Source organism: Nerophis lumbriciformis, linkage group LG13 (assembly GCF_033978685.3).
Source record: "Nerophis lumbriciformis linkage group LG13, RoL_Nlum_v2.1, whole genome shotgun sequence".
Taxonomy (NCBI): domain Eukaryota; kingdom Metazoa; phylum Chordata; class Actinopteri; order Syngnathiformes; family Syngnathidae; genus Nerophis; species Nerophis lumbriciformis.
Window position 1 is genome coordinate 9372192 of NC_084560.2, and position 22990 is coordinate 9395181.

General features: G+C 31.0%; 2 protein-coding genes across 7 annotated transcripts in view; both read left to right on the forward strand.

Moving 5' to 3' along the window:
* The window catches only part of slc12a8 (solute carrier family 12 member 8), a 98999-nt gene extending 92493 nt beyond the window's left edge, over window positions 1–6506 (forward strand). For 3 of the 5 annotated variants that reach the window (XM_061971738.2, XM_061971740.2, XM_061971741.2), the window contains 2 exons: window positions 635–695; window positions 4458–6506. In XM_061971738.2, the coding sequence (XP_061827722.1) occupies window positions 635–695; window positions 4458–4626 (230 nt within the window). In that variant the 3' untranslated portion in view covers window positions 4627–6506. The remainder of the gene's footprint in view (window positions 1–634; window positions 696–4457) is intronic. The other 2 variants (XM_061971739.2, XM_061971742.2) reach the window with 2 other exon arrangements.
* Window positions 6507–19877: 13371 nt separating this feature from the next.
* The window catches only part of heg1 (heart development protein with EGF-like domains 1), a 76015-nt gene continuing 72902 nt past the window's right edge, over window positions 19878–22990 (forward strand). Inside the window, exon 1 of one of the 2 annotated variants that reach the window (XM_061971734.1) lies at window positions 19878–20382. In XM_061971734.1, the coding sequence (XP_061827718.1) occupies window positions 20118–20382 (265 nt within the window). In that variant the 5' untranslated portion in view covers window positions 19878–20117. The remainder of the gene's footprint in view (window positions 20383–22990) is intronic. The other variant, XM_061971733.2, reaches the window with a different exon arrangement.

Below are 22990 nucleotides of genomic sequence, written 5' to 3' on the forward strand. Positions count from 1 at the left end.
AAAGGTACATACAGGTTTTGGAGCAACATATGTTGCCATCCAAGCAACGTTACCATGGACGCCCCTGCTTATTTCAGCAAGACAATGCCAAGCCACGTGTTACATCAACGTGGCTTCATAGTAATAGAGTGTGGGTACTAGACTGGCCTGCCTGTAGTCCAGACCTGTCTCCCATTGAAAATGTGTGGCGCATTATGAAGCGTAAAATACCACAACAAAGACCCCGGACTGTTGAACAACTTAAGCTGTACATCAAGCAAGAATGGGAAAGAATTCCACCTGAGAAGCTTCAAAAATGTGTCTCCTCAGTTCCCAAACGTTTACAGAGTGTTGTTAAAAGGAAAGGCCATGTAACACAGTGGTGAACATGCCCTTTCCCAACTACTTTGGCACGTGTTGCAGCCATGAAATTCTAAGTTAATTATTATTTGCAAAAAAAAAATAAAGTTTATGAGTTTGAACATCAAATATGTTGTCTTTGTAGTGCATTCAACTGAATATGGGTTGAAAAGGATTTGCAAATCATTGTATTCCGTTTATATTTACATCTAACACAATTTCCCAACTCATATGGAAACGGGGTTTGTATTTAGACAATTCATACTCATTTCTGATAAGTGTAAATCTTTTTCAGGTGTTGCAGCTCCATTCAGTTTCTTCACGTGGACGAACTCAACATTAAACACCATTTGCAGGTATTGTTTCATCATACTGTCGCTAGAAAGTGGAACAGTTCTTTAAGTTGTTATTTTACTGTTAAAGGAGAATTGCACTTTTTCGTGGACAAAACACACGTTTTTCTTTTTTTATGCATTCTAACTCATAAACAAATGCTAGCAGCTAGTTGGGGCCCTGGAGGCCGGCTATAAAGCGCAACTCAGCCGTCCATCACCCCGAAGGGGGATCAAGCAGTGGGTAGGGTGTGTGTTTGTGTATATGCCCATTGTTTTTGGGTTCAGTGGTGTTGTGTCCATAGGCCTGGGGCCGTTCTGCATGCAATGCAAGCAAAGTTCGACTTCCAGATGTCATTGAGGAGGGAGGGAAGTCAAAAGCGTCCATCTTTGAGAGTCCTCGGGGGATGTTTTCAGAACAGCCTGCTCCTGTTGTTGCATCAAGGCCATTCGAGGGAGTCAAATCATAGATTAGGATTTTTGTTTTTCCGCGAGCAGACATTACAATGGCTTGTCTGTTCTATTCGTCCATGTTGGCTCTCATATCCAATGTTTACCTTTCAACAAGTTTCTCCATGATGTGATCCATCTTGCGATTCAGTTCAGAAATGGCCCCAGACTGTGATCCCACAGCCCGACCCAATCCTTCCATTGCGACGAACAGCCTTTGGGCTCCTTGAGTGGCTGCCATCATCTTACGAATTTGACGATACACCAGAGCAATGCCCAGCCCAATCAGCAGGTGCCCCGCGATCATGGTTCCAAATAGGTAGATGTCTTCCACGTCCTCGATGGAAAGGACTGAGAGGCACATGATTCTCCATTCGTCCCAGGAATCTCTCACGCACCCCGCAGCAATGGTTCTATCAGGGCAGCCAGGCTCCCCCGAACCTCTTTTCTTCGTCAATTGAGTCGAGAGTCAAGCTAATCAATTCCATGTCTGATGTTTAGATTTGGAGGACAGCGCAAAGAAAGAGGCTTCAAAAAAAGTGTAGACAAGACGAGACAAAGAGAGCAAGCAAGGAGATGAGGGAAGGAGAAAAAAATGTGACCGCCCTCACCCGAGGCAAGACAGAAATAATGAGATTCATGATGTGATTGCGTCCATAAAGGCCTCTAAAAAACATTTTTTTTAAAAACCTCCAACAATACTCCATTTACATGTCGTGACCTGAATATTAGCAATGTTGTTATTATAAGCGCTAACGCAGAGGAACTACTTTTAGCGGCGCCGTGATCATAGAGAGCTAACGAGCTTATGCAGCTATATTGACATATTGAGCTGCTGCATCGCCTCTGAGTTGGTGAAAGTTAATTCTAGATTATAAATCATGTCTCTCACCTGGATAGTAGAAGGTTGTGGACATAAACCCACAAGTTGGTAAACTTTGGCATCCAACTTAGACCCGGAGATGTTGAGAAAGACACGAAAGAAAACCATTTTTTTAACCCTTTGTGAGGATTATGGTGAGTTGCTGATGTAAAGGGGAAGATATAAACATCCCATCAGTCTTTATCCCAGTGAGAGCAGACATTGTACAGTAAGTGATTGTTTTATTATGTTTGTATATCTAGTTTAGCACTTAGCAATACTGCTACATGATGCTTAGTGTTTGACTAAAGCTGCATCTGTTTAGCACACAGCTTCTAAAACTTGTAGATCATCCTCCTTATATTCAGGCTCAAAAATAGAAGTTTCTGGATCATCATTTGTCCCAATGTAGTCTTTGTTGTCTCTCAGCAAGTCTGCCATGATTAGTAGTCTTGTTGTTGTTGAAGGGAAAGTGAACGTTGTGATGCGTCTGTGAAATTAATACACCGCCGTATGCTTGAAATGATCAAAATATGTAAATATTACATGTTATTATGAATGTTACTAGATACTACATATATACTTACAGTGTGTATATAACATCTTGATGGAGGTTTTTGGATGTTTTTTTTAGCAAGCTTTGTATGTGGAATCAAACGACTCTTTTTAGCGCCATTGTTAGCTGACTCTTGCTAGTGTTTATTTACAAACCCCGTTTCCATATGAGTTGGGAAATTGTGTTAGATGTAAATATAAACGGAATACAATGATTTGCAAATCCTTTTCAACCCATATTCAATTGAATGCACTACAAAAACAACATATTTGATGTTCAAACTCATTTTTTTTGCAAATAATAATTAACTTAGAATTTCATGGCTGCAACACGTGCCAAAGTAGTTGGGAAAGGGCATGTTCACCACTGTGTTACATGGCCTTTCCTTTTAACAACACTCAGTAAACGTTTGGGAACTGGGGAGACACATTTTTTAAGCTTCTCAGGTGGAATTCTTTCCCATTCTTGCTTGATGTACAGCTTAAGTTGTTCAACAGTCCGGGGGTCTCCGTTGTGGTATTTTAGGCTTCATAATGCGCCACACATTTTCAATGGGAGACAGGTCTGGACTACAGGCAGGCCAGTCTAGTACCCGCACTCTTTTACTATGAAGCCACGTTGATGTAACACGTGGCTTGGCATTGTCTTGCTGAAATAAGCAGGGGCGTCCATGGTAACGTTGCTTGGATGGCAACATATGTTGCTCCAAAACCTGTATGTACCTTTCAGCATTAATGGTGCCTTCACAGATGTGTAAGTTACCCATGTCTTGGGCACTAATACACCCCCATACCATCACAGATGCTGGCTCTTGAACTTTGTGCCTATAACAGTTTGGATGGTGTTTTTCCTCTTTGGTCCGGAGGACACGACGTCCACAGTTTCCAAAAACAATTTGAAATGTGGACTCGTCAGACCACAGAACACTTTTCCACTTCGTATCAGTCCATCTTAGATGAGCTCAGGCCCAGCGAAGCCGACTGCGTTTCTGGGTGTTGTTGATAAACGGTTTCCGCCTTGCATAGGAGAGTTTTAACTTACACTTACAGATGTAGCCACCAACTGTAGTTACTGACAGTGGGTTTTTGAAGTGTTCCTGAGCCCATGTGGTGATATCCTTTACACACCGATGTCGCTTGTTGATGCAGTACAGCCTGAGGGATCGAAGGTCACGGACTTAGCTGCTTACGTGCAGTGATTTCTCCAGATTCTCTGAACCCTTTGATGATATTACGGACCGTAGATAGTGAAATCCCTAAATTCCTTGCAATAGCTGGTTGAGAAAGGTTTTTCTTAAACTGTTCAACAATTTGCTCACGCATTTGTTGACAAAGTGGTGACCATCGCCCCATCCTTGTTTGTGAATGACTGAGCATTTCATGGAATCTACTTTTATACCCAATCATGGCACCCACCTGTTCCCAATTTGCCTGTTCACCTGTGGGATGTTCCAAATAAGTGTTTGATGAGCATTCCTCAACTTTATCAGTATTTATTGCCACCTTTCCCAACTTCTTTGTCACGAGTTGCTGGCATCAAATTCTAAAGTTAATGATTATTTGCAAAAAAAAAAAAAAAAAGTTTATCATTTTGAACATCAAATATGTTGTCTTTGTAGCATATTCAACTGAATATGGGTTGAAAATGATTTGCAAATCATTGTATTCCGTTTATATTTACATCTAACACAATTTCCCAACTCATATGGAAACGGGGTTTGTACGAGTTAGAATGCATTAAAAAAAAAGAGAAAAGGTGTTCTTGTCTTACTTAAAGATTGTGAATGATTGACAAAATTCTGTAAAAAGTCCAGTTCCCCTTTAAAAGAAGGCAGAGACTTAAGTATAAAAATGCATCCTTAATATAATAATTGCATTCAGACAATTTTAGTGACATCACCTTCCTGTCTTTGTGCCAGAAGAAGGGCGTCTCCCAGAGATGAGACCGTGGTGACACCCTCGCTGTCAGGGCTCGGTCTTCAAACCAAGCAGCTGACCGAGGAAAATGCCGACTTTTCATCTCGCCGCCGCTACCACCAGTCCTCGTTCATCAGGGCGGACGATATGGTGGTACCACCACATGAGTAACTAAAACATCATGATTGCTTTTGAGGAATACTACTTTTTTTTTTTTGCATGTCACAAAGTGTACTATTGGCTATCTAAAGTTGACTACACTTTTATTTTAATAAGAGAAACATATAATACAATATAACTACCTTTACGGTTAAAGGCATGTCATTTTTATTGTGTTTGAAATACACTATATTGATTTGGTTAAACTACAGGTTTATATACAGTCGTTGGGTCTTGGAGTTCCAGGTGTACGTCTTTTTTTGAGCGTTTAAAATTGTACATCTGCTGGTCCAGGTGTAAAAGGAGAACCAGGTAAAGTTGCAGATATCTCTTCTGCATGGTCACGTGATCCTGATGCAAAGAGTTGGAGCCAATCTAAGGAAAAGCCTGGTTCATTTTTCAGAAGGTGGTAAGGATTAGGTCCTATGAGTACGATGGTTTCTGTGGGGTCGTGAGGTAGAGGTTTGTTGGGATTACTGATCACTTGGACGTGGTAAAAAGCGTGCCTGAGTTTGTATAGCATGTAGTAACTCACGAGTAAAATGGTTGTCCTACCTTCTAAATCAGAAAGCTCATTGAATGTTTTGTTGTCAAAGTTGAGTGGAATGACAGATCCAAAGAGAAAGTGTCGGTGGTTCGGTCCTGGAGTTCCAGGTCTTTTTAGGAGAGTTTGGAATTGTTCAGATAGAATATCTGAAAATTGCCAGTACAGGTGTAAAAGGAGAACCAGGTAAATTTGCAGATATATCTTCTGCATCTTCATGTGATCCTGATGCAAAGAGTAGAGCCAAGCTAAGGAAAAGCCTGGTCCATTTCTACAAAGGTGGTAAGGATTACGTGCAGCGGGTACGATGGTTGTTGTGAGGTAGAGGTTGGTTGGGATTGTTGATCCCTTTGACGTGGTCACAAGCACGCTTGTTTACAGTTTGTAGTAGTGCATGTAGTATCTTGAGTAAAATGGTTGTCTTACCTTCTAAATCAAAAATCTCATCGCACTCGTCACCGCAGTTGAGTGGAATGGCCGATCCAAAGAATAGGCATAAGTGGTTGGGCCCGGGAGTTTCCGTTCTATGTCTTTTTAGGAGTTGTTCCGATACATCTGCTGGTCCAGGTGTAAAAGAACAACCAGGTAAAGTTGCAGACATCTCTTCTGCATATTCACGTGAAGAGTTAGAGCCAATCTAAGGAAAAGTCTAATTAATTTCTAGAAAGGTGGTAAGGATTAAGTGCAGTGGGAACGACGGTTCCTTCGGGGTTGTGAGGTAGAGGTTTGTTGGGATTCTTGATCACTTGGACGTGGTCAAAAGCATGCTTGAGTTTGTAGTAGACCATGTAGTAACTCACGAGTAAAATGGTTGTCCTACCTTCTAAATCAGAGAGTTCATTGAATTTGTAGTTGCCCAAGTTGAGTGGAATGACAGATCAAAAAACAAAGTGTCCGTGGTTGAGTCTTGGAGTTCTAGGTCTTTTTAGGAAAGTTTGGACGTGTTCAGATAGAATATTTGAAAATTGCCAGGACAGGTGTAAAAGGAGAACCAGGTAAAGTTGCAGATATATCTTCTGCATCTTCACTTGATCTTGATGCAAAGAGTTAGAGACAAGCTAAGGAAAAGCCTGGTCCATTTCTAGGAAGGTGGTAAGGATTAGGTGCAGTGGGTACAATGGTTCCTGTGGGGTCAAGAGGTAGAGGTTGGTTGGAATTGTTGATCACTTTGACGTGGTCACAAGCACGCTTGTTTACAGTTTGTAGTAGCGCATGTAGTATCTTGAGTAAAATGGTTGTCTTACCTTCTAAATCAGAAATCTCATCGTACTCGTCACCAAAGTTGAGTGGAATGACCGATCCAAAGAATAGGCATAAGTGGTTGGGCTCGGGAGTTTCCGTTCTAGTTCTTTTTTGGAGTTGTTCCGATACATCTGCTGGTCCAGGTGTAAAGGAAAACCAGATAAAGTTGCAGACATCTCTTCTGCATATTCACATGAATAGTTAGAGCCAATCTAAGGAAAAGTCTAATTAATTTCTAGAAAGGTGGTAAGGATTAAGTGCATTGGGAACGACGGTTCCTTTGGGGTTGTGAGGTAGAGGTTTGTTGGGATTCTTGATCACTTGGACGTGGTCAAAAGCATGCTTGAGTTTGTAGTAGACCATGTAGTAACTCACGAGTAAAATGGTTGTCCTACCTTCTAAATCAGAGAGTTCATTGAATTTGTAGTTGCCCAAGTTGAGTGGAATGACAGATCAAAAAACAAAGTGTCCGTGGTTGGGTTTTGGAGTTCTAGGTCTTTTTAGGAGAGTTTGGACGTGTTCAGATAGAATATTTGAAAATTGCCAGGACAGGTGTAAAAGGAGAACCAGGTAAAGTTGCAGATATATCTTCTGCATCTTCACTTGATCTTGATGCAAAGAGTTAGAGACAAGCTAAGGAAAAGCCTGGTCCATTTCTAGGAAGGTGGTAAGGATTAGGTGCAGTGGGTACAATGGTTCCTGTGGGGTCGTGAAGTAGTGGTTGGTTGGGATTGTTGATCACTTTGACGTGGTCACAAGCATGCTTGTTTACAGTTTTTAGTAGAGCATGTAGTATCTTGTGTAAAATGGGTGTCTCACCTTCTAAATCAAGAATCTCATCGCACTCGTCACCACAGTTGAGTGGAATGACAGATCCAAAGAATAGGCGTATGGGTCTGGGAGTTTCCGTTCTATGTCTTTTTAGGAGTTGTTCCGATACATCTGCTGGTCCAGGTGTAAAAGGAGAACCAGGTAAAGTTGCAGACATCTCTTCTGCATCTTCATGTGATCCTGATGCAAAGAGTTAGAGCCAATCTAAGGAAAAGTCTGGTTCATTTCTAGAAAGGTGGTAGGGATTAAGTGCAGTGGGTACAATGGTTCTTTTGGGGTTGTGAGGTAGAGGTTTGTTGGGATTTTGTATCACTTGGACGTGGTCAAAAGCATGCTTGAGTTTGTAGTAGACCATGTAGTAACTCACGAGTAAAATGGTTGTCCTACCTTCTAAATCAGAGAGTTCATTGAATTTGTAGTTGCCCAAGTTGAGTGGAATGACAGATCAAAAAACAAAGTGTCCATGGTTGGGTCTTGGAGTTCTAGGTCTTTTTAGGAGAGTTTGGACGTGTTCAGATAGAATATTTGTTGCCAGGACAGGTGTAAAAGGAGAACCAGGTAAAGTTGCAGATATATCTTCTGCATCTTCACTTGATCTTGATGCAAAGAGTTAGAGACAAGCTAAGGAAAAGCCTGGTCCATTTCTAGGAAGGTGGTAAGGATTAGGTGCAGCGGGTACAATGGTTCTTGTGGGGTCGTGAGGTAGAGGTTAGTTGGGATTGTTGATCACTTTGATGTGGTCACAAGCACGCTTGTTTACAGTTTGCAGCAGCGCATGTAGTATCTTGAGTAAAATGGTTGTCTTACCTTCTAAATCAAAAATCTCATCGCACTCGTCACCGCAGTTGAGTGGAATGGCCGATCCAAAGAATAGGCATAAGTGGTTGGGCCCGGGAGTTTCCGTTCTATGTCTTTTTAGGAGTTGTTCCGATACATCTGCTGGTCCAGGTGTAAAAGAACAACCAGGTAAAGTTGCAGACATCTCTTCTGCATATTCACGTGAAGAGTTAGAGCCAATCTAAGGAAAAGTCTGGTTAATTTCTAGAAAGGTGGTAAGGATTAGGTGCAGTGGGAACGACGGTTCCTTTGGGGTTGTGAGGTAGAGGTTTGTTAGGATTTTTGATCACTTGGACGTGGTCAAAAGCATGCTTGAGTTTGTAGTAGACCATGTAGTAACTCACGAGTAAAATGGTTGTCCTACCTTCTAAATCAGAGAGTTCATTGAATTTGTAGTTGCCCAAGTTGAGTGGAATGACAGATCAAAAAACAAAGTGTCCGTGGTTGAGTCTTGGAGTTCTAGGTCTTTTTAGGAAAGTTTGGACGTGTTCAGATAGAATATTTGAAAATTGCCAGGACAGGTGTAAAAGGAGAACCAGGTAAAGTTGCAGATATATCTTCTGCATCTTCACTTGATCTTGATGCAAAGAGTCAGAGACAAGCTAAGGAAAAGCCTGGTCCATTTCTAGGAAGGTAGTAAGGATTAGGTGCAGTGGGTACAATGGTTCCTGTGGGGTCGTGAGGTAGAGGTTAGTTGGGATTGTTGATCACTTTGATGTGGTCACAAGCACGCTTGTTTACAGTTTGCAGTAGCGCATGTAGTATCTTGAGTAAAATGGTTGTCTTACCTTCTAAATCAGAAATCTCATCGTACTCGTCACCAAAGTTGAGTGGAATGACCGATCCAAAGAATAGGCATAAGTGGTTGGGTCCGGGAGTTTCCGTTCTAGTTCTTTTTAGGAGTTGTTGCGAGATAGAAAGTCATAACATCCAAGTTAGTTTGTTGTTGCTGCTGGTGTTTTTAGTTTAGATGCACATTTGTGGCTGCTTTTCTTTTTTCACAATGCACTTATTCTTGGAAATGCACATTTTGTACATTATCATGTACAATTGGTATGTATGAATTTTTATGTACTTTTCCCAGCGGATTCAGAGAGAAACGTGGTTTTCGATGTGCCTGTATGAACCAGCACATGTTGAAAAATTCCATCCATCCATTTTCTACCGCTTGTCCCTTTTGAAAAATTGACAAATAAAATAACTTTGAATAAAAAATTAATGGTTCAACACTTTCTGTCACATCAATTTGTTTTAGTACAAAAAATGCATCAGGTTAATAAGAAAAAGCCTTTTTTCACTACTGAAAAAAATACCTCCATTGTAGATAAAAAGTCATAAGTATGAGCTAAAAAGTTGAAACTATAAGATAAAAATCATGAGATTAAAAAAAAAATGAAATGAGAAATCACGGGATTAAAACAAAAATCGTGAGATAGTATGTCATAATTATGAGATTAAGTCATAACTGAGATAAAAAGTCGAATTTATTAGATATAAAGTCAATTATGATATAGAAAGTCATAATTATGAGAGAAAAAATCATGATAAAAAATACGAAATTATTAGAATTTTTTTTATTATGAAATAAAAAGTCAAAATTAAAAAGCAAAAAGTCAAAATGATGAGATATAAGTCATAATTATAAAATAAATAGTAGAACCTATGAAATAAAGTCATAGATATTAAATAAAAAGTCAAGATTTTAAAATAAAAATGTTTATCATAAGTCAATTGTGAAATAGAAAAGTATAACCATAAAATAAAGTCATAACTGAGATAAAAAGTCGAATTTATGAAATAAAGTCAATTGTGACATAGAAAATCATAATTATGAAATAGAAAATCACGATATAAAAATACGAAATTATCAGAAAAAAATTTAAATTATGAAATAAAAAGTCACAATTAGAAAACAAAAAGTCAAAATGATGAGATATAAGTCATAATTATAAAATAAATAGTAGAACCTATGAAATAAAGTCATAATTATTAAATAAAAAGTCAAGATTTTAAAATAAAAATGTTAAATTATGACAGTCAATCGTGAAATAGAATGGTATAACCATAAAATGAAGTCATAACTGAGATAAAAAGTCGAATTTATGATATGAAGTCAATTATGATATAGAAAGTCATAATTATGAAATAAAAATCACGATAGAAAAATACGAAATTATGAGAAAAAAATTTAAATTATGAAATAAAAAGTCACAATTATAAAACAAAAGGTCAAAATGATGACATATAAGTCATAATTATTAAATAAATAGTAGAACCTATGAAATAAAGTCAGCCCTTTGAGACACTTGTGATTTAGGGCTATATAAATAAACATTGATTGATTGATTGAAAGTCAAAATTATTAAATAAAAAGTCAAGATTTTAAAATAAAAATGTTAAATTATGACAGTCAATCGTGAAATAGAATGGTATAAACATAAAATGAAGTCATAACTGAGATAAAAAGTCGAATTCATGATATGAAGTCAATTATGATATAGAAAGTCATAATTATGAAATAAAAAATCACGATATAAAAATACGAAATTATGAGGAAAAAATTGAAATTATGAAATAAAAAGTCACAATTATAAAACAAAAAGTCAAAATGATGACATATAAGTCATAATTATTAAATAAATAGTAGAACCTATGAAATAAAGTCATAATTATTAAATAAAAAGTCAAGATTTTAAAATAAAAATGTTAAATGATGACAGTCAATTGTGAAATAGAAAGGTATAACCATAAAATGAAGTCATAACTGAGATAAAAAGTCGAATTTATGATATGAAGTCAATTATGATATCGAAAGTCATATTTATGAAATAAAAAATCACGATATAAAAATACGAAATTATGAGAAAAAAATTTAAATTATGAAATAAAAAGTCACAATTATAAAACAAAAAGTCAAAATGATGACATATAAGTCATAATTATTAAATAAATAGTAAAACCTATGAAATAAAGTCATAATTATTAAATAAAAAGTCAAGATTTTAAAATAAAAATGTGAAATTATGACAGTCAATCGTGAAATAGAAAGGTATAACCATAAAATGAAGTCATAACTGAGATAAAAAGTCGAATTTATGATATGAAGTCAATTATGATATAGAAAGTCATAATTATGAAATAAAAATCAAGATATAAAAATACGAAATTATGAGAAAAAAATTTAAATTATGAAATAAAAAGTCACAATTATAAAACAAAAGGTCAAAATGATGACATATAAGTCATATTTATTAAATAAATAGTATAACCTATGAAATAAAGTCATAATTATTAAATAAAAAGTCAAGATTTTAAAATAAAAATGTTAAATTATGACAGTCAATCGTGAAGTAGAAAGGTATAACCATAAAATGAAGTCATAACTGAGATAAAAAGTCGAATTTATGATATGAAGTCAATTATGATATCGAAAGTCATATTTATGAAATAAAAAAATCACGATATAAAAATACGAAATTATGAGAAAAAAATTTAAATTATGAAATAAAAAGTCACAATTACAAAACAAAAAGTCAAAATGATGACATATAAGTCATAATTATTAAATAAATAGTAAAACCTATTAAATAAAGTCATAATAATTAAATAAAAAGTCAAGATTTTAAAATAAAAATGTTAAATTATGACAGTCAATCGTGAAATAGAAAGGTATAACCATAAAATGAAGTCATAACTGAGATAAAAAGTCGAATTTATGATATGAAGTCAATTATGATATAGAAAGTCATAATTATGAAATAAAAAATCACGATATAAAAATACGAAATTATGAGAAAAAAATGTAAATTATGAAATAAAATGTCACAATTATAAAACTAAAAGTCAAAATGATGACATATAAGTCATAATTATTCAATAAATAGTAGAACCTATGAAATAAAGTCATAATTATGAAATAAAAAGTCAAGATTTTAAAATAAAAATGTTAAATTATGACAGTCAATCGTGAAATAGAAAGGTATAACCATGAAATAAAGTGATAACTGAGATAAAAAGTCGAATTTATGATATGAAGTCAATTATGACATAGAAAGTCATATTTATGAAATAAAAAATCACGATATAAAAATACGAAATTATGAGAAAAAAAATTTAATTATGAAATAAAAAGTCACAATTATAAAACAAAAAGTCAAAATGATGACATATAAGTCATAATTATTAAATAAATAGTAGAACCTATGAAATAAAGTCATAATTATTAAATAAAAAGTCAAGATTTTAAAATAAAAATGTTAAATTATGACAGTCAATCGTGAAATAGAAAGGTATAACCATAAAATGAAGTCATAACTGAGATAAAAAGTCGAATTTATGATATGAAGTCAATTATGATATCGAAAGTCATATTTATGAAATAAAAAATCACGATATAAAAATACGAAATTATGAGAAAAAAATTTAAATTATGAAATAAAAAGTCACAATTATAAAACAAAAGGTCAAAATGATGACATATAAGTCATATTTATTAAATAAATTGTATAACCTATGAAATAAAGTCATAATTATTAAATAAAAAGTCAAGATTTTAAAATAAAAATGTTAAATTATGACAATCAATCGTGAAATAGAAAGGTATAACCATAAAATGAAGTCATAACTGAGATAAAAAAGTCGAATTTATGATATGAAGTAAATTATGATATAGAAAGTCATATTTATGAAATAAAAAACGCAATATAAAAATATGAAATTATGAAAAAAAATTGAAATTATGAAATAAAAAGTCACAATTATAAAACAAAAAGTCAAAATGATGACATATAAGTCATAATTATAAAATAAATAGTAGAACCTATGAAATAAAGTCAGCCCTTTGAGACACTTGTGATTTAGGGCTATATAAATAAACATTGATTGATTGATTGAAAGTCAAAATTATTAAATAAAAAGTCAAGATTTTAAAATAAAAATGTTAAATTATGACAGTCAATCGTGAAGTAGAAAGGTATAACCATAAAATGAAGTCATAACTGAGATAAAAAGTTGAATTTATGATATGAAGTCAATTATGATATCGAAAGTCATATTTATGAAATAAAAAATCACGATATAAAAATACGAAATTATGAGAAAAAAATTTAAATTATGAAATAAAAAGTCACAATTATAAAACAAAAAGTCAAAATGATGACATATAAGTCATAATTATTCAATAAATAGTAGAACCTATGAAATAAAGTCATAATTATTAAATAAAAAGTCAAGATTTTAAAATAAAAATGTTAAATTATGACAGTCAATCGTGAAATAGAAAAGTATAACCATAAAATGAAGTCATAACTGAGATAAAAAGTCGAATTTATGATATGAAGTCAATTATGATATCGAAAGTCATATTTATGAAATAAAAAATCACGATATAAAAATACGAAATTATGAGAAAAAAATTTAAATTATGAAATAAAAAGTCACAATTATAAAACAAAAGGTCAAAATGATGACATATAAGTCATATTTATTAAATAAATTGTATAACCTATGAAATAAAGTCATAATTATTAAATAAAAAGTCAAGATTTTAAAATAAAAATGTTAAATTATGACAATCAATCGTGAAATAGAAAGGTATAACCATAAAATGAAGTCATAACTGAGATAAAAAAGTCGAATTTATGATATGAAGTAAATTATGATATAGAAAGTCATATTTATGAAATAAAAAACGCAATATAAAAATATGAAATTATGAAAAAAAATTGAAATTATGAAATAAAAAGTCACAATTATAAAACAAAAAGTCAAAATGATGACATATAAGTCATAATTATAAAATAAATAGTAGAACCTATGAAATAAAGTCAGCCCTTTGAGACACTTGTGATTTAGGGCTATATAAATAAACATTGATTGATTGATTGAAAGTCAAAATTATTAAATAAAAAGTCAAGATTTTAAAATAAAAATGTTAAATTATGACAGTCAATCGTGAAGTAGAAAGGTATAACCATAAAATGAAGTCATAACTGAGATAAAAAGTTGAATTTATGATATGAAGTCAATTATGATATCGAAAGTCATATTTATGAAATAAAAAATCACGATATAAAAATACGAAATTATGAGAAAAAAATTTAAATTATGAAATAAAAAGTCACAATTATAAAACAAAAAGTCAAAATGATGACATATAAGTCATAATTATTCAATAAATAGTAGAACCTATGAAATAAAGTCATAATTATTAAATAAAAATTCAAGATTTTAAAATAAAAATGTTAAATTATGACAGTCAATCGTGAAGTAGAAAGGTATAACCATAAAATGAAGTCATAACTGAGATAAAAAGTCGAATTTATGATATGAAGTCAATTATGATATAGAAAGTCATAATTATGAAATAGAAATCACGATAGAAAAATACGAAATTATGAGAAAAAAATTTAAATTATGAAATAAAAAGTCACAATTATAAAACAAAAAGTCAAAATGATGACATTGAAGTCATAATTATTAAATAAATAGTAAAACCTATGAAATAAAGTCATAATTATTAAATAAAAAGTCAAGATTTTAAAATAAAAATGTTAAATTATGACAGTCAATCGTGAAATAGAAAGGTATAACCATAAAATGAAGTCATAACTGAGATAAAAAGTCGAATTTATGATATGAAGTCAATTATGACATAGAAAGTCATATTTATGAAATAAAAAATCACGATATAAAAATACGAAATTATGAGAAAAAAATTTAAATTATGAAATAAAAAGTCACAATTATAAAACAAAAAGTCAAAATGATGACATATAAGTCATAATTATTAAATAAATAGTAAAACCTATGAAATAAAGTCATAATTATTAAATAAAAAGTCAAGATTTTAAAATAAAAATTTGAAATTATGACAGTCAATCGTGAAATAGAAAGGTATAACCATAAAATGAAGTCATAACTGAGATAAAAAGTCGAATTTCTGATATGAAGTCAATTATGATATAGAAAGTCATATTTATGAAATAAAAATCACGATAGAAAAATACGAAATTATGAGAAAAAAATTGAAATTATGAAATAAAAAGTCACAATTATAAAACAAAAGGTCAAAATGATGACATTGAAGTCATAATTATTAAATAAATAGTAAAACCTATGAAATAAAGTCATAATTATTAAATAAAACGTCAAGATTTTAAAATAAAAATTTGAAATTATGACAGTCAATCGTGAAATAGAAAGGTATAACCATAAAATGAAGTCATAACTGAGATAAAAAGTCGAATTTATGATATGAAGTCAATTATGACATAGAAAGTCATATTTATGTAATAAAAAATCACGATATAAAAATACGAAATTATGAGAAAAAAATTTAAATTATGAAATAAAAAGTCACAATTATAAAACAAAAAGTCAAAATGATGACATATAAGTCATATTTATTAAATAAATAGTATAATCTATGAAATAAAGTCATAATTATTTTTAAAAAAGTCAATATTTTAAAATAAAAATGTTAAATTATGACAGTCAATCGTGAAATAGAAAGGTATAACATAACCATAAAATGAAGTCATAACTGAGATAAAAAGTCGAATTTATGATATGAAGTCAATTATGATATAGAAAGTCATAATTATGAAATAAAAAATCACGATATAAAAATACGAAAATATGAGAAAAAAATTGAAATTATGAAATAAAAAGTCACAATTAGAAAACAAAAAGTCAAAATGATGACATATAAGTCATATTTATTAAATAAATAGTATAACCTATGAAATAAAGTCATAATTATTAAATAAAATGTCAAGATTTTAAAATAAAAATGTTAAATTATGACAGTCAATCGTGAAAGAGAAAGGTATAACCATAAAATGAAGTGATAACTGAGATAAAAAGTCGAATTTATGATATGAAGTCAATTATGATATAGAAAGTCATATTTATGAAATAAAAAATCACGATATAAAAATACTTAAATTATGAGAAAAAAATTTAAATTATGAAATAAAAAGTCACAATTACAAAACAAAAAGTCAAAATGATGACATATAAGTCATATTTATTAAATAAATAGTATAATCTATGAAATAAAGTCATAATTATTTTAAAAAAAGTCAATATTTTAAAATAAAAATGTTAAATTATGACAGTCAATCGTGAAATAGAAAGGTATAACATAACCATAAAATGAAGTCATAACTGAGATAAAAAGTCGAATTTATGATATGAAGTCAATTATGATATAGAAAGTCATAATTATGAAATAAAAAATCACGATATAAAAATACGAAAATATGAGAAAAAAATTGAAATTATGAAATAAAAAGTCACAATTAGAAAACAAAAAGTCAAAATGATGACATATAAGTCATATTTATTAAATAAATAGTATAACCTATGAAATAAAGTCATAATTATTAAATAAAATGTCAAGATTTTAAAATAAAAATGTTAAATTATGACAGTCAATCGTGAAAGAGAAAGGTATAACCATAAAATGAAGTGATAACTGAGATAAAAAGTCGAATTTATGATATGAAGTCAATTATGATATAGAAAGTCATATTTATGAAATAAAAAATCACGATATAAAAATACTTAAATTATGAGAAAAAAATTTAAATTATGAAATAAAAAGTCACAATTACAAAACAAAAAGTCAAAATGATGACATATAAGTCATAATTATTAAATAAATAGTATAACCTATGAAATAAAGTCATAATTATTAAATAAAAAGTCAAGATTTTAAAATAAAAATGTTAAATTATGACAGTCAATCGTGAAATAGAAAGGTATAACCATAAAATGAAGTCATAACTGAGATAAAAAGTCGAATTTATGATATGAAGTCAATTATGATATAGAAAGTCATATTTATGAAATAAAAAATCACGATATAAAAATACTTAAATTATGAGAAAAAAATTTAAATTATGAAATAAAAAGTCACAATTACAAAACAAAAAGTCAAAATGATGACATATAAGTCATAATTATTAAATAAATAGTATAACCTATGAAATAAAGTCATAATTATTAAATAAAAAGTCAAGATTTTAAAATAAAAATGTTAAATTATGACAGTCAATCGTGAAATAGAAAGGTATAACCATAAAATGAAGTCATAACTGAGATAAAAAGTCGAATTTATGATATGAAGTCAATTATGATATAGAAAGTCATATTTATGAAATAAAAAATCACGATATAAAAATACGAAATTATGAGAAAACAATTTAAATTATGAAATAAAAAGTCACAATTATAAAACAAAAAGTCAAAATGATGACATATAAGTCATAATTATTAAATAAATAGTAGAACCTATGAAATAAAGTCATAATTATTAAATAAAAAGTCAAGATTTTAAAATAAAAATGTTAAATTATGACAGTCAATCGTGAAATAGAAAGGTATAACCATAAAATAAAGTCATAACTGAGATAAAAAGTCGAATTTATGATATGAAGTCAATTATGATATAGAAAGTCATATTTATGAAATAAAAAATCACGATATAAAAATACGAAATTATGAGAAAAAAATTTAAATTATGAAATAAAAAGTCACAATTATAAAACAAAAAGTCAAAATGATGACATATAAGTCATAATTATCAAATAAATAGTAAAACATATGAAATAAAGTCATAATTATTAAATAAAAAGTCAAGATTTTAAAATAAAAATGTTAAATTATGACAATCAATCGTGAAATAGAAAGGTATAACCATAAAATGAAGTCATAACTGAGATTAAAAAAAAGTCGAATTTATGATATGAAGTAAATTATGATATAGAAAGTCATATTTATGAAATAAAAAATCACGATATAAAAATACGAAATTATGAGAAAAAAATTTAAATTATGAAATATAAAGTCACAATTATAAAACAAAAGGTCAAAATGATGACATATAAGTCATATTTATTAAATAAATAGTATAACCTATGAAATAAAGTCATAATTATTAAATAAAAAGTCAAGATTTTAAAATAAAAATGTTAAATTATGACAGTCAATTGTGAAATAGAAAGGTATAACCATAAAATAAAGTCATAACTGAGATAAAAAGTCGAATTTATGATATGAAGTCAATTATGACATAGAAAGTCATATTTATGAAATAAAAAATCACGATATAAAAATACGAAATTATGAGAAAAAAATTTAAATTATGAAATAAAAAGTCACAATTATAAAACAAAAAGTCAAAATGATGACATATAAGTCATAATTATCAAATAAATAGTCAAACCTATGAAATAAAGTCATAATTATTAAATAAAAAGTCAAGATTTTAAAATAAAAATGTTAAATTATGACAATCAATCGTGAAATAGAAAGGTATAACCATAAAATGAAGTCATAACTGAGATAAAAAAAAGTCGAATTTATGATATGAAGTCAATTATGATATAGAAAGTCATATTTATGAAATAAAAAATCACGATATAAAAATACGAAATTATGAGAAAAAAATTAAAATTATGAAATAAAAAGTCACAATAATAAAACAAAAAGTCAAAATGATGACATATAAGTCATAATTATTAAATTAATAGTAAAACCTATGAAATAAAGTCATAATTATTAAATAAAAAGTCAAGATTTTAAAATAAAAATGTTAAATTATGACAGTCAATCGTGAAATAGAAAGGTATAACCATAAAATGAAGTCATAACTGAGATAAAAAGTCGAATTTATGATATGAAGTCAATTATGACATAGAAAGTCATATTTATGAAATAAAAAATCACGATAGAAAAATACGAAATTATGAGAAAAAAATTTAAATTATGAAATAAAAAGTCACAATTATAAAACAAAAAGTCAAAATGATGACATATAAGTCATATTTATTAAATAAATAGTATAACCTATGAAATAAAGTCATAATTATTAAATAAAAAGTCAAGATTTTAAAATAAAAATGTTAAATTCTGACAGTCAATCGTGAAATAGAAAGGTATAACCATAAAATGAAGTCATAACTGAGATAAAAAGTCGAATTTATGATATGAAGTCAATTATGACATAGAAAGTCATATTTATGAAATAAAAAATCCCGATTTAAAAATACGAAATTATGAGAAAAAAATTTAAATTATGAAATAAAAAGTCATAATTGTAAAACAAAAAGTCAAAATGATGACATATAAGTCATAATTATTAAATAAATAGTATAACCTATGAAATAAAGTCATAATTATTAAATAAAAAGTCAAGATTTTAAAATAAAAATTTCAAATTATGACAGTCAATCGTGAAATAGAAAGGTACAACCATAAAATAAAGTGATAACTGAGATAAAAAGTCGAATTTATGATATGAAGTCAATTATGACATAGAAAGTCATATTTATGAAATAAAAAATCACGATATAAAAATACGAAATTATGAGAAAAAAATTTTAATTATGAAATAAAAAGTCACAATTATAAAACAAAAAGTCAAAATGATGACATATAAGTCATAATTATTAAATAAATAGTAAAACCTATGAAATAAAGTCATAATTATTAAATAAAAAGTCAAGATTTTAAAATAAAAATGTTAAATTATGACAGTCAATCGTGAAATAGAAAGGTATAACCATAAAATGAAGTCATAACTGAGATAAAAAGTCGAAATTATGGGGGGGAAAAGTTATAATTATGACATTCAAAATGAGAAATTACGTGATAAGAATTCATAAATATGACATAAAAAGGGACATGGTGTCATAAAAAGTCATAATTATGAAATAAAAAGTGGAAAGGTGATGAAAAGTTATAATTATGAAATCAAAATGTTCAATGGTCACAACGAAATAAAACATAAATAAAGAGATAAGAGTCATGCGCGTACACGTGGGAGTGCGTGTGCGCGCGCAGAGGGGCGGAGCCCCGGAGGTGCGTGCGTGATGATATCTGCCTGCTGGGGATCTTCATCTTCTTTTCCCGCCGACACCAAAGCAAGACGCGGCGCGGATGTCTTCACCCGCCATGGAAGTTCAGTAGGAGGCGAAGCTTCTTCCCCTCATGTTGTCCTCGGGAGACCCGCCGGACTTTCCTCGACGTGACCCAGCACCGAATGACCAACGCTGGCTGCTTGGGAACCATGAAAAGGTGCTGGTGGGAGCCGCTCCTCCTCCTCCTCCTCGGCTTGCTTGTGGCTCTGCCGGGGCCCCTCGGGGCTGGGACCCCCACAAACAGCAGCCCGGATGCGGGCACGACCGCGTTTCGCCCTCCGAACACCTCCGACCAAGTGAACACGGAGTACGAGTTGACTTCCGCTTTTCCTTCCACGGAGAGTTTTCCTCCATCCCAGCGGGACCTGCCGCTCACTCTCTCCCCGGGTAAGGTGCTCACTCTGCGGCCTACTGACAAGTGCTTTGTCCGCCATTCACTGGGAACTTCTTCCTTACCCCCATTGACGCAAATATGACCGATATTACTATTAATACCGTATATTGTTCGGTCCATTACCTTCTTATTGAAACAACTAACACAAATGCATGTTTGTAGACAACCATAATGAATACCCCTGGTTGTAGGGCAAAGGTATCCAAAAAGCGGCCCAGGGGCCATTTGCGGTCCGCACCTAATTTTCTAACGGCCTGCGGCACTATCTAAAAAAAACTATTTAAAAAGAAAAAACACAATAAAAAAGTGTAATAAGAGAGCAAATATAATTACTCAAAAACATTATAATTAATTAAAATCAATGTTATGAATTATTGACCTATTTAAGGGTATAATAGTTTCACATCAAATATTCCACTTTGAAATATTTTTTGGGGGGGGAATATTTGTGCAATGAAAAGTTTTCTTTGACAAAATGGCACTACACTAAAGAAATGTGAAAAAAAACATTATCAAAACTTGTAATCGACAGATATATCTCAAACTGGTGAAGAGACTTAAGCATTCAATATATATATATATATATATATATATATATATATATATTAGGGCTGCAGCTAACGATTATTTTTCTATCGATTAATCTATAGATTATTTTTTCGATTAATCGGTTAATCTATAGATTATTTTTTCGATTAATCTATAGATTATTTTTCCTTTTACCGATTTTTTTTATTTATTTAAAATGAAGAGGAAAAAATGAATGTAGGCCAGTTTTTTCAAAAGGCATGGCTTTTATTTACAAAAAAAAAAGTATGGCCACTAGTCAGTCAACATTGACAACAACATGACAAAATATTCTGTAACAATGTAAACATTTAAAACTTTTAACATTTAACAAAATTAAAAGTAGCTTATTTGCTTTTTAATGTGCAAATCTTAATATTCTGGAATAGTATAAGCATTTCAAAAGTAAAAGTATTGCTTATTTTGCTTTAAAATGTGCAAAAATAAAGATAAACATCCAATACAAAAAAGTGCAAAACGGAAATATTCTGTAACAAGTGTAAACATTTCAACAAAAGTAAAAGTATTGCTTATTTGCTAAAATGTGCAAAAATAAAGCTAAACATCCAATACAAAAAAGTGTACAGTGTAAACATTTCAACAAAAGTAAAAGTATTGCTTATTTTGCTTAATAACACAACAATGATAGTATGATTAAAGTGAAAGTTAATTGTTCGTTTGTACATAGTATATGTAACTGTTAATGTTGTAAAAGGTATTTGCACAACTAATTAACGTTAGCGTTTGTGACACGTCTTGTGCCGTGGGGTTCTTTCAGGACCGACAGACTGAACGCCAGATGGCTTTGCCAGGTTTACAATCTTTTAATTTTACACAAAGTCTTTTCTCTTCCAACTGCGCGGATCGCGCACCTGGGCACGTTTGCGGCGTCGCTCCCGGCGCGCCCCGCCTCGCCGCTCGCTCGCCGCCGCCGCCTCTCCACAGCGTTAAAGAGGAGCGCGTCTTTGTAAACACTGAACAGGCACGCCAAACGCGCCTCTCAGAGCGAAACGGTGCTTTAGTTTATGAATTTACAACGCAGATACAAATGACACATTCATGTTTTTGTGTAATAATGACAACGTATACGCACGCGGACGATTGACTTGTTGATGGTGATGGCAAGAATGCTGTCGGGGATTTTCTTTTCAAATGTTCGTTCATAGCCGTTGTGCTGCTATGATAGGCCATTTCCGCTCGACACAGTGTGCATACAACAACATTATTAGGCCGTTTATTGAAATACTCCCACACTTTTGACGACTTTTGGCGTGCTTTTTTCCCCTCGCTCGCATCGTCTGCTTTGCGCTCCGCCATGACAGTAAAGTAGTGTGACGTAAATATGCGACGCGCCGACGCACAAAAACGGCGTCGACGTATTTACGTAACCGATGACGTCGACTACGTCGACGCGTCGTTTCAGCCTTAATATATATAAAACTTATTTTTAACACTTTTATGAGTGGGCCCAATAATTTTAGTGGATTTTTTTTCTCTCGTAAATAATGAATTAAAATCAATGTTATGAATTATTGACCTAATTAAGGGTACAATTACTTTACGTCAAATATTACACATAAAAATGTTAAATATTTCGTGTTTAAAATTATGAAAACATATAATCGACAGATATATCTTAAATTGATCAGGAGACTTAAGCGTTAAAAAATATATATGACTTATTTTTAACACTTTTATGAGTAGTGCCCTTTTAGATCACCAATCATTTTTGTGGATTTTTTTTTCCATTGCTCAAAAAATAATGAATTAAAATTAATTATATTAATTATTGACCTATTTAATGGTACCATTACTTTACATCAAATATTACTCTCTAAAATATATTTTGGGGAAAAATGTTGAATATTTTGTGTGTTTTCCATATAAAAACACTGTTTTCTTTGACAAAAATGACATAAAACAAATTAAATATCTTTAAAAAATTATTAAAACTTATAATCAACAGATGTACCTTAAATTGATAGAGACTTAAGCGTTAAAAAAAATCACTTGTTTTTTAACACTTTTATGAAT